General features: G+C 36.2%; 2 protein-coding genes across 5 annotated transcripts in view; one reads left to right on the top strand and one right to left on the bottom strand.

Annotated features, from left to right (window-relative positions):
- The window catches only part of esyt2b (extended synaptotagmin-like protein 2b), a 56,082-nt gene extending 52,168 nt beyond the window's left edge, over window positions 1-3,914 (bottom strand). For 2 of the 4 annotated variants that reach the window (XM_055206986.2, XM_055206993.2), the window contains exon 1: window positions 3,052-3,913. In XM_055206986.2, the coding sequence (XP_055062961.2) occupies window positions 3,052-3,444 (393 nt within the window). In that variant the 5' untranslated portion in view covers window positions 3,445-3,913. Of the gene's footprint in view, window positions 1-3,051 lie in introns of all 4 variants that reach the window. The other 2 variants (XM_055206979.2, XM_055206997.2) reach the window with 2 other exon arrangements.
- Window positions 3,915-4,205: 291 nt separating this feature from the next.
- On the top strand, window positions 4,206-13,729 carry dync2i1 (dynein 2 intermediate chain 1). Its single transcript, XM_073859106.1, has 22 exons — window positions 4,206-4,414; window positions 4,729-4,782; window positions 4,963-5,635; window positions 5,729-5,784; window positions 5,936-6,139; window positions 6,254-6,322; window positions 6,550-6,612; window positions 6,866-7,073; window positions 7,203-7,299; window positions 7,442-7,571; window positions 8,265-8,376; window positions 8,470-8,564; window positions 8,853-8,982; window positions 9,976-10,148; window positions 10,307-10,469; window positions 11,655-11,762; window positions 11,854-11,915; window positions 12,005-12,056; window positions 12,138-12,295; window positions 12,408-12,539; window positions 12,647-12,870; window positions 12,990-13,729. The coding sequence occupies exons 1-22, from the start codon at window positions 4,400-4,402 to the stop codon at window positions 13,159-13,161; spliced, it is 3,150 nt and encodes a 1,049-aa protein (XP_073715207.1). The 5' UTR covers window positions 4,206-4,399; the 3' UTR covers window positions 13,162-13,729.
- The last annotated feature ends 728 nt before the right edge of the window (window positions 13,730-14,457 follow it).

Raw genomic sequence — 14,457 nt, 5'->3', positions numbered from 1 at the left:
CAACACAAACAATCAATCAATCTTTGGCCTTATAGGCTATAATACCGCATGGCATCCTAAAACTGAAACTTATTACTGTAAAGCTTTCCAGCCTTCTAAATGCAAGCAAAACAAATGTATAGGGTTATGGCATTTGAATCCCATCACTACAGTAACACAGCTGCAAACCCATATATGCTTCTTTCAACATCATAAATTAGGATAAATGATAAATTACATTAAAGGGATCGTTCACCCCAAAACGAAAATACTGTCCATTTACTTACCCTCATGAGTTTTTAATTCTGTTGAACACATAAGAAGATATTCTGATAAATGATGGTAGTAACACAGCTGATGATACCCACTGACATACTAGAAAAACAGTATGAAATAAATATAAAGGTAATGGGTATCGTAAACTGTGTTCATTACCATTTTACAAAATATCTCCTTCTTCTGGTTTACAACAACATTAGGGTGAGTAAATGACAGCAGAATTTAAAGTTTTGGTGAACTATCCCTTTAAAATTATCAGAAACCTGAGAATACACCGTAGTGTTGGTCCTGTCCTATAAACTAGTGCTGCCTAATGATTAGTCACGACTATTCATTTGCAAAATAAAAGTTTTTGTTTACATAATTATTATACACACAGTACATCAACACATATCATATATATAAATAAAAACACATGTATGTATAACTTTAAGGAAAAAATTTATATTTATATATGATATAATTATATGTAAATACACAAATGTTTATACACATGCAAATATTTCTTAAATATATACATGCATGTGTGTACATCTAATATACATAATCATTATACACATTACACACACATTTAATATGTAAACAAAAACTTTTATTCTGCAAATGATTAGTCGCGACTAATCGTTAGGCAGCTCTAATACAAACTAACACATTTTTTTTATTTAAGTAACAGCTCGGTTGTAATCTGTAGAATAAAACTGGTGTGTACATCTGTGAGACTTCCTACTAGTGTGCATTCGCACTTATTTGTTTTCAATCCAAAAAAAAGTACTGGCACAGCACTTTTTTCAGCTCACTGACTGACATATTAATATAAGCTCTACAAAACCGCCAATCATTTTTCTGCAGAAAGCAAATATTGCTGAACAAGGCTAAGGGGGCATGCACAGCAAAACTTTTTACGCGGCTGAAAACACCCGGCGGACAGCTTTATTTCAGCCGACTGACAGCTTTCTTCAGCTGAGCGCTTTGGTTGCTGCTATACTTCTGCTTTGTTTATCAGTCGTTGTACGATGCACTGGTTGGTTGTTGTAATATTTTTCCCACCCCTCCTCCACTGTGATTGGACAGCCGTGTGAGAGCTGACATTGACGAGCTGAGCTATTCACACAAAGTTGAATATTTTTCAACTCTCTGCGCTCAGCGTGAAAAAAAAACGCAGTGCGCCGGCTTTCAGCGTGAAAAAAAACTGCAAGCAGCTGTCTTTTTTGAAAAACGTTGGAAAGAATTGAAAACAAAGCTTTGGTGTGCACTGTGCATGCCCTCTTAGTCTACTATACAGCACTAGTTTCTGGGATACACTCAAACATGTATATATTAAATATTCTGGGAAATATTAATGATATGTGAAAAAGACACTGAAAGTTCCCATGGAAACAGTGTTTCTATGGTCACTAGAGATCTCCAAAAGATGTCCTCAATGAAAAGATCTTCATCAATCTTCATTTGAAATAATGTTTCTAGCTAAAAGATGCTTAGCAATTTTTTTTTCACAGTAATGCGGTTTTATAAAACTGCAGATGCTAAGTAAAGTAAGACTAAATGTGACAAAATGTTATAATCAGACTGTGATAATCAGTGACCAACCTATATTGAATTGCAGGTGGAAAAATGCTAGTTCATAGTGGAATTTTATTTTTAAATTAGCAATGTGACACTAAAGTTGTTATTTTAGCAGACATGTATACAAGTTAGTTTTAGGCAAATGTATTGTTTACTTTGTACTAGCAGATGACACTTTCATAAGACTGTTACTTAGTTCCAGAGAATCAGATACAGATCTGAGAAAAGCATTCATCTTAAATCTTCCTTGGGCATCAAACACTTTCCAAGAACCAGAAAGAAACCAGACAAACAGGTTATCAGTGATAAATCGAAAAAAATTTGGTATAAAAGTAAGGGAGCACAAAATATGAATAACGAAAAGAGGTCATAATGTCATTGTTGTTACAAAACTTCAAACCCATTATCACAAACCAGTTCAGCAGACTTTAAATCTGCTTAAGGCGAGTTGCCTCTTGCCAGCATTTAATTTGGCTACGGTTTCAAGGCAATGAAAGACTTTATGAAGAGATGCTAGCGGATGCCAGTAAGATGTAAATGACAATTTCTGAGAAATGACTATAACTACACAGACAGGAGATTATCAATCCAGAAAACAGCAGATGGAATTAACTGTAGTAATAAATAAATGCACATTTTAAGAACAATCTGACAGATCTTGGCTCGAACATTTAATAATAAATGTTTGTTTTGTACAAGTTGAACTTGGCTTTAGATCTCAGCCATTATAAGCAGAGACTAAATAATGTTTTTCTCTTTGAGATAAAAATAGAGTGAAGTCTGATAGACACACGTGTTCAGCAAAACCCAATTCACCTTTACAGATGAAAGGACAAGGTTGTATGCTCTGCCTCGTGGACATACTGAGTATCAGCTGGTATCAAAACATAAACATTTGTCACAAGCACCTATTTTTAGTTAAGCCTTGATCAGAGAAATGCATTGTGTGGTTATCACAGTTTAATCTAAGGTTACGAGGACTCAGATTAACAGAATTTGATTTTCAGTTTAAGCCTGTTGTTCCACCTACAAATGCCTAAATAAATATTGAAAGCTGTCATGACATTCTGTTACAGTGACTTTTTAATCCCATTAAACAAATCAGAACAAAGACTGCTCTCTTATTCCATTATGATTCAAACTTTTACAACCACTTAAATTGGCATAATTCCACTCATTTGCTATGACACCCAACCATGCTGTTTATGTTTAAACATAAGTAACACTTACCCATGATGGTAGATCAGTTGCTTCCAGCTCCTGTTTAAAAGTGTCATTCTGCTCAAAAAAGGCGAGCGCCCTGTTTAGCCTCGTATTCTTACCCCTCGTGTTTCTTCTCCAAAAGAAAAATATTGTGAGTGCGATCAAAAGCCAACTAAAGCTGAACTCAAAATAGCCAAGAACATATATAGGGAAGATAATAACAAATGTTTTGGCAAACTGCAGCCACGTGCGTGTGAGTTCGCTGGTGCAGGACTGCGCGTCCTCGCGGAACTCCGACTCCAGGGAGGAAGAAGGGATCGCTCCGTTTGTCGGTGAAGGTTGTCCGCCATCCTTTTGTCCCGAAACATTCGCCGGTTGAGAAAGATTTCCTCGTACCGCAGTCATTACGTCCTCTGTCATACTGAGCACAACCGACGCCCGCTGAGACGCAGCAGGAGTCTCGGACAGAAATGTTGTCAAGCGCAGCAGCTGTCAAAAACGTACATTGTGCACCAAAGCGAAAAGCTAGGAAAGTAAACGACACTTTAGACCATCCCGTCCACGCTGTACTCCAACATTCAAGTTCAACGCTATTTTAAAGTTTCGGGTGTTTCACGTTAGTTCGACCGTATGCCGGTCCATTTTGATGCGGACACCGAATTGCTTTGCTTAGACTACCAAAATAAATCTCTCTGTGTGTAGCTGATGACCCAAATGACAGTTGTTCTCCAGCGTCTCTTTAATCTTTGCGAGCTGGTTGACAGTCCATGCGAAGCGCGTGCTGTGTGCTTGTGACAGACACCCTCGCGCGAGCAGCCGCGCACTTACAAAGCTAGTCTCGAGAGGTCAGTGTCACGAACAGCGCAAAATCGCCACCCTGAGCCTAGCAACTGCAGGTACACAAAACCAAAAGAAAAATACGTGTCCCGTGAAACTAAGTGTTAACTCTTAATTAATTACCAGTGGGATTAAACAATGATAACAACAAGTAGCCCTAATTTAATATTTTCACATATTTTATATTGTGCGTTATGTTATATTTTCATAGCTTGAGTGCAAGTGCAAGTCCGTGAACAAATTTAAATATTTAGAAATGTGCATTACATGTATCAAGAAACCTGATTTTATATTTAAACGATAATAAATTAGTTCGATGTTTCGATTATTAGCTAAATTAGACCGCGTTTCTATAGTAACATTACTGAGCGATTACTCTTTTCTCGATTTAGTAGCCTGTTGTAACCATGGCTTGTCAAGTTACCATAGTACCACTAAACTGCGCATGCGCTGTAGCCATATAGCGGTATGGCGGTGAAAAGTGTAAACATAAACTTGTGATTGTTGGATATCAGCGAATCATAGGATCTTTGAAGTAATGAACCCTGTAAAGGTAAAACAAAATACCTCCTGTAAGCAGCAGCTGATATGTTGAGAACAATTTTGTTGCTCGCGAGCATTTCAGGTTCAATAACACTGTTAGCTACCTATCGAAAACAAAATACTTCAGTTTAGTCGGTTTATTTTAATAACAGACATCGCCACTTTATCATTTAAATGTGTGTTTATATAAATACATATGTGGTAAATGGAATTGAATGCATTATATTAGGTAATCGAGTCATGAGAATTAGGTAATCGAGTCATTTATTTAGATTTAGTCTACAGTATTAAGACATTTACTGTACATTTCTTATCTTTCTTAAGAAAATAACAAAAGAAGATACTTGGAGGTCTGATGACCTAAAAGCACACATTCCGGTAATATGCCATTTGTTGGTTTCAAAGCACTGCCCATAAAATGTATATTATTAATATAAAATGTATATTACATATTTGCCTATTTATATTATATATAGTACACTTTTGAGAGCTGCTAAACGGTCCTTGCTTTTTAAAACAATAACAATAAAGATATATTCCTTTCTATTCAATTTCCAGGGACACGAAGAGAGCAGAAGAAGAGAAAGATCAAAACGAGATGAGGAACACAAGATGAGCAAAGATGGAGAATCTCTGGATCGACCATACAGAGACCCTGATCGAGATGCACGAAGAGAGAAAGAGAAACAAAGAGAGAGAGAAATAATGAGGAATAAGCACAGAGACCCAGACAGGGAAAGAAATCCAGACTTTAAGAAGGAAGAGGACAGGGAATATAGATATATAGAGAAAAGGAGAGAACGAGAGCACAGAGATGGAGATAAAGAGAGTAAAGAAAAAAGACACGGTCTTGGTGACTGGGAAAGTGAAAGACGGAGGGATAAGGAAAAGGACAGGTATAAGGAACGAAACATTGAGATGTACAAAGAGCGGGACAGAGATACAGACAGGGACAGAGAAAAAGATAAAGACAGAGAGAAAAGGAGGGCAGAGAGAAACAGGGAGCGAGAGAGTGAAAAAGACAGAAGGAAACAGGAGAAAGAGGAGGGAAGAAAAGATCTTGATCATTCTAGATCAGAAGAGAGGGTGAGAGACAAAGAAAGAGAGAGAGAACGAGAGAGGAGAGAAAGACACAGAGCTCGAGAAAGTGACCTGAGGCAAAATGAATATGAGGAAAAACAGAGAGAAGAAAGAAGAGACAGGCGCAGTGATAAAGAACAAAAAGAAAGAGGTATGATTACAGTTAATAAAAATGTTTTTTCTCAATGCCGTTCTACATCTGTCACTTAATGTGTGCAGTAGAATAAATTGTCTCCTTTTCTAGAACACAGAAGAGATAGAGAAGACAGAGAAAAGAGAAGAAAGGATAAAGAAAGCCATGTAAGCCATGCAAAAGATTGCTGCTGGGAACAAGCAATTATAGCAATAACATAATAATAATATGAATCTGAATGCATTTACTGCTGGCTTGTGTTGTTAGCTACCATATTAACACTGTAGAAAGTTTAGCTAATGATACTTTTGTTAACAGGAAGCTGACACAAGTCACTCTCGAGAAGCTGGCATCAAAGATGGTGATAGGGAGAGAGAAAAAGCCATTGAGAGGGAAGAGAGGCACAGGCGGCGTGACCGAAGGCTCAAAGAGGCTTCAGATTCCAGGAGAAATGACAGAGAACAGAAACATAAAGAATCATCAGATCATGAACAAAATGAAAGGACAAATACAGGCAAAGAGGTACACACACTGTCTGTGTGTTTACAATAGATTCAGTATTATTGTTATTTGTGAGACAAAATAATACATATATAGATAAAATAATACAAAGTATGTGTGTGTTCATGCCTATAGGAATCTACCAAAAGACCCAAGTTAACTTGGAAGACTGATCAAACTGCAATGAGTGATCCAGACATCTCTGTAAGATTTTAAGTTTAAAGTTTAGTAATAATTTAATCATTATTGAGATAACACAACTTCTGCCTGATCTACTCATACTGGAACTAAAAACACATCAATTCCACTATACTACTTAAATCATTAACTAGTACTAGACTAAAACAAATAATAAACACAACATTTTTTAAGGTGTTTTAAAGAGATGTATTTTAGACCTAATATGACTGTGTGTTGTTGTTTTTTTTAAGGTGGAAAATGAAGAAGACAAACAGTCCAGTAAAGATGATCATGATTATGAGGAGGATTTTGAGGTGTGGACCAGCCAAGAGCTTGCATAACATACATACATGACTATGATTGATTAACTGTTCTGTGAATGTTTAGCTAATTTATTTTTTAGATAATTTATAATTAATTTATTTTTTCTGATGCTACGTGTTTTCAATTCCTATGGGAAATTTACTTCAGACAAAAAGATTTGGTTTGAAATATGAAGAATACAAGTGAAAATGCATTTAACTATATTTGTATTGCTTATTTATAATGAGGTGTTCCTTCCTTTAGGATTATGAGGAGGACTTTGAGGATCCAGATGAAGAAGAAGAGAAAGAGATAATACACAATGATAGAATGAGAGAAGAAAAAAAGGAGTTGAGCCCCAGGAGAAAAAAAGAAATTGAAGCCATCCAGAGAGCCATCGATGAGGAGAATGAGAGAATCTACTCTGTAAGATCAAAGCCCACAAACATAGAGTCATCTGTCACCCAGATAGGTAGGTAAACTACACAATAATATGTCAGAAGAAACTGATGGTGATTTGATTTACTATGTGTTTCCGTGCTTTATCCAACATGATTGGTCATGATGAAAATGCACATAAATCAGCCTTTTGTTTTTACAGAGAGTCACTTTAACAAAGGCCAAAAACATGGCACAATTATTGATTTTGTATCTGCAAAGCAGCGGGAGGTCAGCCAGAAAGTGGCCAAAAAGCAGAAGCAAGTTCTCTTTAAATTTATATCTTTTATTTGATTAAACTAGTTGAAAGTCACTATATGAGGTTTTGACCTATAATGTAAAAGAAAAACAGATTTGTTGCCTGAAAACTAATCCATGTGCAAATGATTGATTTGATTAAAGGAAGCGCAGTGAGGAACTTCTGCGTCTGATTGATTTAGACTTCTCCATCACCTTCTCTCTCCTGGACCTGCCTCCAGTTAATGAGTATGACATGTACATCAAGAACTTCGGTACAGCCAACACAAAACAGGTTTGAAATCCGCAGCTACTTATTTATTAAGATATTCTTTATTGTCCCTGAAGGGGAATTTTGTTTTGGACTCTGTCCATTCCGCAGCTTTACAGAGACAACACAAAAGACAGTTTGCTATAAAATACACAATTGGCACACTCCATACATAGTACCCATAAAATACACAATTGATATATTGCACAAGCCATACAGCCTACAAAATACACAATTCACATATTTCACATTCCCTATGGCCTACAAATCGCACAAATGACATATCGCACACCTCAACAACCTACATATTGCACACCTCAACAACCTACAGATTGCAAAACTCACATATTACACACACCTAGTACATATAAGGTAGGCAAAAAGGCAAAAAATAATTTTTATAATGGTTTAGCCTACATTTCAGAACTCTAAAATCTTCTGCCAGAGGGTAAAGACTCAAATTCGAATTATGTGGACTGCAAGATGAAAATATTATTTTTTAAAGCAATTGGCCATATTATGAAAAATATCATTCAAAAGGTACCCGACTATGAAGACTTGTATGCTTTAATACTTTATATTTGCCTTCAACTACTAAAGTGAATTAGATCAAGTCATAGATCTGACTTCCATATTTACCATATTTTATATACATCTTGTTGTATATAGTCATAAGTCACTGAAAACTCTGATTTACTGAGGTTCTTGTGTATTTAGGTGTATGTGCAGTGCAATGAAGACAACACTGATCGAGACATACAAACAGAGGAAGTTGACGTGACCGACAAATGGACACAGCATCCACCAGAATCTAAGGCAGCATGTGGAGGTATTCTGTTCAACATTGACTTTGTCATCATTACTAAAAGAAACATAAAAATAACTAATAAACATAGTTTTCATCTATTTTAACTGCACCCAGGACCTAAGGCTTCTCGAGAGACTGCTGATGAGTCAATTGCAAGAATGACCATTGATTCTCAACGTTTAACTACTATTCTGCGTTCTGCCACACAAGTAAAAAATTCTCTTTTTATTTAAAAAAAAAAAAATTACTTCGTATGATTATCTGTATATAATTAAATCTTGTTCACACGAATCTGCCGAAATAAGCTGTGTTAAAATCCAAACATAACTTAGTTTGAAATTTATAAAATGCTAAAGGTATAAACCTATAGATTATAGGTTTTTGCATAGTACAAATATTATCTAATAAGCCTGGTAGCTCAAATGGGCAATGACAGCCATTCCCTTTAAACTACATGATGAAGCTAGTAATAATCAATGTTTATGTATTTATTTTAGGTTATGGCTGTTCTGTTAGAGGAGAATAATGCAGAGAGTAATTCTCTAAGAAGACTACGCTCCCAAACAAATGCACTGTCTTTTAGTGATGGCTGCCTTCAACTTAACACCAAACTGCCATTTCTGCATGGTAACACAGCATTTAAATTTTTTGTAAGAAATAATTGACGACGGGCCATTGAATTATAAGAAAATAATGCACACCCAAGGTGCAATGCGGCACGACCGTGGGTGTGCATTATTTTCAAATAATTCAAAGGACCGGAGTCAATTATTCCTTTTATACCACGGTTACCACAAACATTGCTCTGGTGCCTATTTTTAAGACATTTGAGAAGTTAGATGTGCGGTTTTCAGAAATTAATGCATACCCATGGAACATTTCTCAGCCAATCAGAATACAGCATTCAACAGACCCGTGGTATAATATATTTTATAAAACGGTTAGTTCCAATCCTTGATTCTGATTGGTCAATAGGTGTGCTTTATTCACAATAAAACACTGCTATGACCGCTTCACCCAACGGTTCTATTTAATATCACTGCGCCCTTAGCAACACATAAACATATAATGAGACAAAGTCTGAGAACAGTTTGTTGTTTTTATTTGAACTTTCATGTTTTTGTTCGCAGTCAGGGACTATTTTTTCTAGCGGAAGGAATGCTTTTATTGATTTAAATTCATGAAAGTTGCACTAATATTTGTTTTACTTTAATATTGTGTGGTAACCGTTTTATAAAAGCAATAAGGTACTCGAGGCAAGTGCTGTATCATGAATAAGTAACGGCTGAAGGGGTTGCAGGCACTCCGCTTCGCGTCGTGCCTAACAACGCCCTTCAGCCGTTACTTATTCATGATACAGCACAGCCTCTCGTACCTTATTGCTTACATATTTGCTGATAAATGGTAGAGGTGATGATCTTATGACGAAAGTTTGATCTTGTTTTGGAATAATATTGACCAAATCAATGCTAGGATTTGTATCAAAAAAGTCTATAATTAGTCTTTATAAAGTCAAGGTTTGCATTTGCATTATAATTTAGTTTCAAACATCACACTCAAAATGAACTTTAAACAGTGTTATGCTTATTAATATGTACACACACATCTGTATGTTTCCAGGTAGGCAAGTGAGTCTGCTGCAGTTTTCACAAGTCCAGAGACAGACTCTTCTCTCTGTTCATCCTCCTTCTTCCAAAACCAGCGCTGTGCGACTGGACAGCGAGACAGTCATCTGTGTGTGGAACATATGGGAACCATCTAGACCTCAGAAAATTCTGCTTTATGAATCTGAGGTATGCAGATTGGATGTTTGATAATCAGTTCAATACATATTCAAGCATGTGTAATTTATATTTTGGTATGACTGAATGCTAAAAGTAAATGCTATGGATGTTAACCACCGATCAGAATTAAACTTGTCAATGTGTTCTTGCTTTGACCTGTGATTCAGGTGAAATGCTGTTGTTTCAGTCCTGGTAAAGTTACTTTAGTGTTTGCTGGTACAGCAGTGGGTTCAGTTGTGGTCTGGGATCTCAGAGAACATTCTGGTACTCACTTCAGTCTGGTGGTTGGCACGGAGGAGTGGACACTACGCTACCCCACCTTCTCAACAGGTCAGTCTAGACCTCCTGCTGCTATGTTATCAAAATAAATAATAAGATGAAATGCACAAATCAATACTCAACACTGACAATTAGAGCAGCAATTCCTAATAAGCTCCATTAGAGATTTATGGGGTATATATGAGGAGCTCAGATATATATATATAGATGAAGAGTTTTGTTGCAAAACGAGATAAATCCATTTTTTAACATTTTTGTCAAAACATGTTTATTATTATGTTATCATGTTATTATTTTGTTTATGGTGCTACTTAGCTGTATTTTTTAAGTTATGAAGGTTTAAATCAAAACAAACCAACTGCAGTAGCATTATTGAAATGAATTGGAATGCACAACCAAAAAACAAGATTTCTGAACAATTAAAAAACGGTGGTTATCTCGTTTTGCAACGAAACTCTTCATATATATATAATTAAAGTGCCCATATTATGAAAAACTCACCTTTTCTGGGTTTTTGGGTGTTCATTTGTGTCTCTGATGCTCCCACACGCATACAAACGTGGAAAAAAATCCATCCATGCTGTTTTGAGTGAGATACAGGTTTCTGAATGTCCTCTGCCTTGAGTCTCAGATTGCACGAGTTCAAACTCAGCGCCGTTGTGACGTAACTAGCCGTTTCGTCACATTCCGTTTGAATTTTCCCACCCATCGCACCACCCCACTCACAGGTCTCCACCCAACAGGTAGCTAGAGAGCACAGAGCAGTCACTTCACTAATATCCTCTATGCTGTTATCATGTCTCACGGAAATAACAGCGCTATTTGGATATTATGGATTATACTCCCGCCTACTTTTAAAAACAAAGTTTTAACGCATGTTTATTGGAACCTAAAGAGTAATCTTATTTACAGTGTGTTACGTCGCAAATAATACTCAGATTGTAGATGATAAAACGTTCATGCGAAATCTGATGTAAACAACAGACTATGTATCTATATTTCACGGAATCGATTATACGCATTTGTGGACAAAAATGGTCATTGGAAAACATGTCAGATGCACTTAGAGGGTTTTGCATCTAAGCTCTTCATATTTTGACATTATTTTTAAAATTGCACATTTAACAACATTTTAAAGAGCTTCTTTAAGGAACTAAAAATTAAAACAAAATAGCAAGTAAAATTTCAGTCTCAGTTAAAGTTACACTTACCTGTTTTTTTCCATATGTACCACAGATGCTGTACTTTCAGGAGTAGGTCATCTCTCTCCTGTGGTGTCTGTTGAACCTGTACTGGCAATGGCAGAAACAAGTTCAAAAAACATGGTGACGGCAGGTAAAAACAGTGTTAACATGTGTCTGACGTACATTTTCTAATTAGATAAATTGATTTTAAAAATCACTTTAATAAATGTATTTCTCTCTGCAAAATCTAGAGTCTCTGGGACTGTCTTTCCAGTTAGCATCTCTGGATGAAAATGGGGTGTTAACTCTCTGGGTACGTTCGCATGTCAGCAGACACCATTTTTAATTAATCTCAGAAGAGGTCTTTTAAATTATGTTGATTATTGCTATAATATCTTTTAGGTTGTAGTTGAGATGCCCAAAGGGAATGATTCAGGATCTCAAACAGACCTAGGTACGTTTATATTTTCGAATAAGAACATGTAAAATCTGTTAGGCCTTCCTTGTTTTTTAAAGCTGTCGTCTGCCTTGATAGGTCTTAGGCCTGGCGGTAAAGTTAAACTACTCCACAGCTCCTCTCTACAGACCACTGAAAGATTATCTCAAGACATAATGGCCTGTGGACCTCCTCCGAGCCTTCAGCTTAAGTTCCTACCATCTGACTCTAGCCATTACTTCATTGCTACTAACATGGTGGGCGTTGTGTTGCATGAAGTGTTTGAATAAATACATAGCTAGTGGATAAATAGAAGGGTGGGCTATCTTGGGCTTGTATTAGTAAATTGATTGTTTTTTATTCTTGAAGGGTCTGGTTAGGCATGGCACAAGACATCGCTTGAAAGTTCTTCCAAAGTACTACAGGTCACAGTTTGATAGTTGTAGACCAGTGGAGGTCACAACACTTGACTTTAGTCCATCCGGAGAACCCCTTTTCTTGGTGAGAGCTGATTTGACTTTTTCATTTATGTTTTTTATTGCTTTGCACACATTTATTTTTGTTTAAGATTGACTGTGTGAACAGCCTGTAACCTCCTTTATGTTTAGGTTGGCTGCAGTGATGGTACGGTTCGTCTACACTCTGTCCTGAAAGAAGATCCTCTGATGGAGTGGACCGGATGTTCTGGTGGTTCTCCCATTCTCTCAGTTCAGTGGTCTCAGACGCGGTCAGCTGTGTTCTGTGTTCTAGATGCTGCATCCAACTTTTACATCTGGGACCTAACAGAGAAAGACTATGTGCCAGTTATCATTGAGAATATGCACAGTGACTGGTAACAGCCCCACATCATTCACTTGGTCCTATACAGTAATGTTTAAAGATAAATTTTCTCTATTTATGTCCTTCTAGTATTTCATTGTTTTTACAATCTCCTCAATCCTTTTTTCACAGGGTGACAGCAATGGCTGTGTTCGGTGAGCCAGCCAAACAGAACACATTTTCTGGGGTTGCGCTTGGCAGGCAATCTGGCAAGGTGGAAATACAATATTTCACAAAGTCACTCACAGTGCCCGATGTCTCTGACAAAGAAAAGCTTCATTCTGTTTTACAGGATGCTTTCTGATATAAGATATAGTCGTTTTATACAAATTATTATGCTAAAACTTGTACTTCCGAGCCCAGATTCAGTTTATGCAGTTAAATACTTAATGTGAAAATGAAAGGAGAAATCACAAGACATTCAAACTATGGATGAACTCCCTGAATGTAGTGAATGGTATTTTATTGTAGTAACTTCAATGAAGTAACTAAAAGCTACACATCTGCATAAGGATGACCATTAAGTGTTTTCTATTGCAACATTTTTTGTTCTGTACAGTGACAATTGAGGATCTTTAAAAGGGTTCACAACTTAATGTTGGTTGACATTAGATAGAAAATGATGTTTTGCTGCTAAAACATTTTGTAAAATTAGAAACACTAAAGATTAGATATAAGCATTCCTGTTCGTCAGGGATATAAACACATAATCTCTATTTTATATTAGTTTATAATATGTATATGAGTACTTCAACAATAGCATTTACAGAAATGTATTTAATATCTATGGTTCCAAATTCATTTCTTTAAAGTATATGATTATAATCTAATTATTGAAATCTTTTTATTTTATTAAAAGACAATTACATTTTCACATGGTTTATCTCATTTTTTTCTCTTTGAGTTTTTTCATTAATTTCTTTATATTGTCATATGGGGGGGGGGGTCGAGGTGACAATGACATGAACTGTTGTAGCTGGCCATGAACTGTTGGGTCCAAAAAATAACTCGTGACGTAAGCAGGTTCAAGCTCACCACGTCCTTGGGATCTGCCCACTTTTCTTGCATTTTTCAAATATTGCCAGTGGGTGGAGTCAGGCTCTGACCAGGGGTTTAGTTACGCTTTATAATTTTGTTTTAAAACATTGCTAATATTTTATGCTAATAATATAAACTCCCAATTAGTTCCTTGAAATTTAGCGTGATGTACTTAACATTTAAAAAGACGTTTCGTTATGCTATGACTATGAGGTGACAATGACATGAACTGTTGTAGCTGGCCTGGTATTGCCAAAGATGGCAAATCAGGGTGCTAAAAGATTCTATTATTCAAGAAGATAAAAGTCAACGTGGTTTCAGTTTTTTTTTATTACCACTATGTTCCCCAAATTCCTGAAGCAGAGTCACCAACCAGGAAAAAATCTGAGTTACATTACATGAGTTAAATGTATTAATGAACATTGTGCAATAACGAGTTAAAAAAGTTCAAAACAACCAGTCACCTCTAAAATAATATTTTTATTTTTAGATATATTTAACAGCATAAGAATAAATAAGACAGGCTTATTTGGTCGAAACAAAGTCATCTTTGTATCCATGT

Source organism: Misgurnus anguillicaudatus, chromosome 21 (genome assembly GCF_027580225.2).
Source record: "Misgurnus anguillicaudatus chromosome 21, ASM2758022v2, whole genome shotgun sequence".
Classification (NCBI taxonomy): Eukaryota; Metazoa; Chordata; class Actinopteri; order Cypriniformes; family Cobitidae; genus Misgurnus; species Misgurnus anguillicaudatus.
The sequence above is the reverse complement of the archived record's forward strand: the minus strand, read 5'-3'. Positions and strand labels throughout refer to the sequence as shown.

What these genes read in the sequence shown, in the direction of transcription:
- dync2i1 (XM_073859106.1), top strand. An exon ending in TAAAGAACAAAAAGAAAGAG is followed by an intron (nt 5,636 to 5,728) that starts GTATGATTACAG and finishes CTCCTTTTCTAG; the next exon opens with AACACAGAAGAGATAGAGAA. An exon ending in ACTTCATTGCTACTAACATG is followed by an intron (nt 12,296 to 12,407) that starts GTGGGCGTTGTG and finishes TTATTCTTGAAG; the next exon opens with GGTCTGGTTAGGCATGGCAC.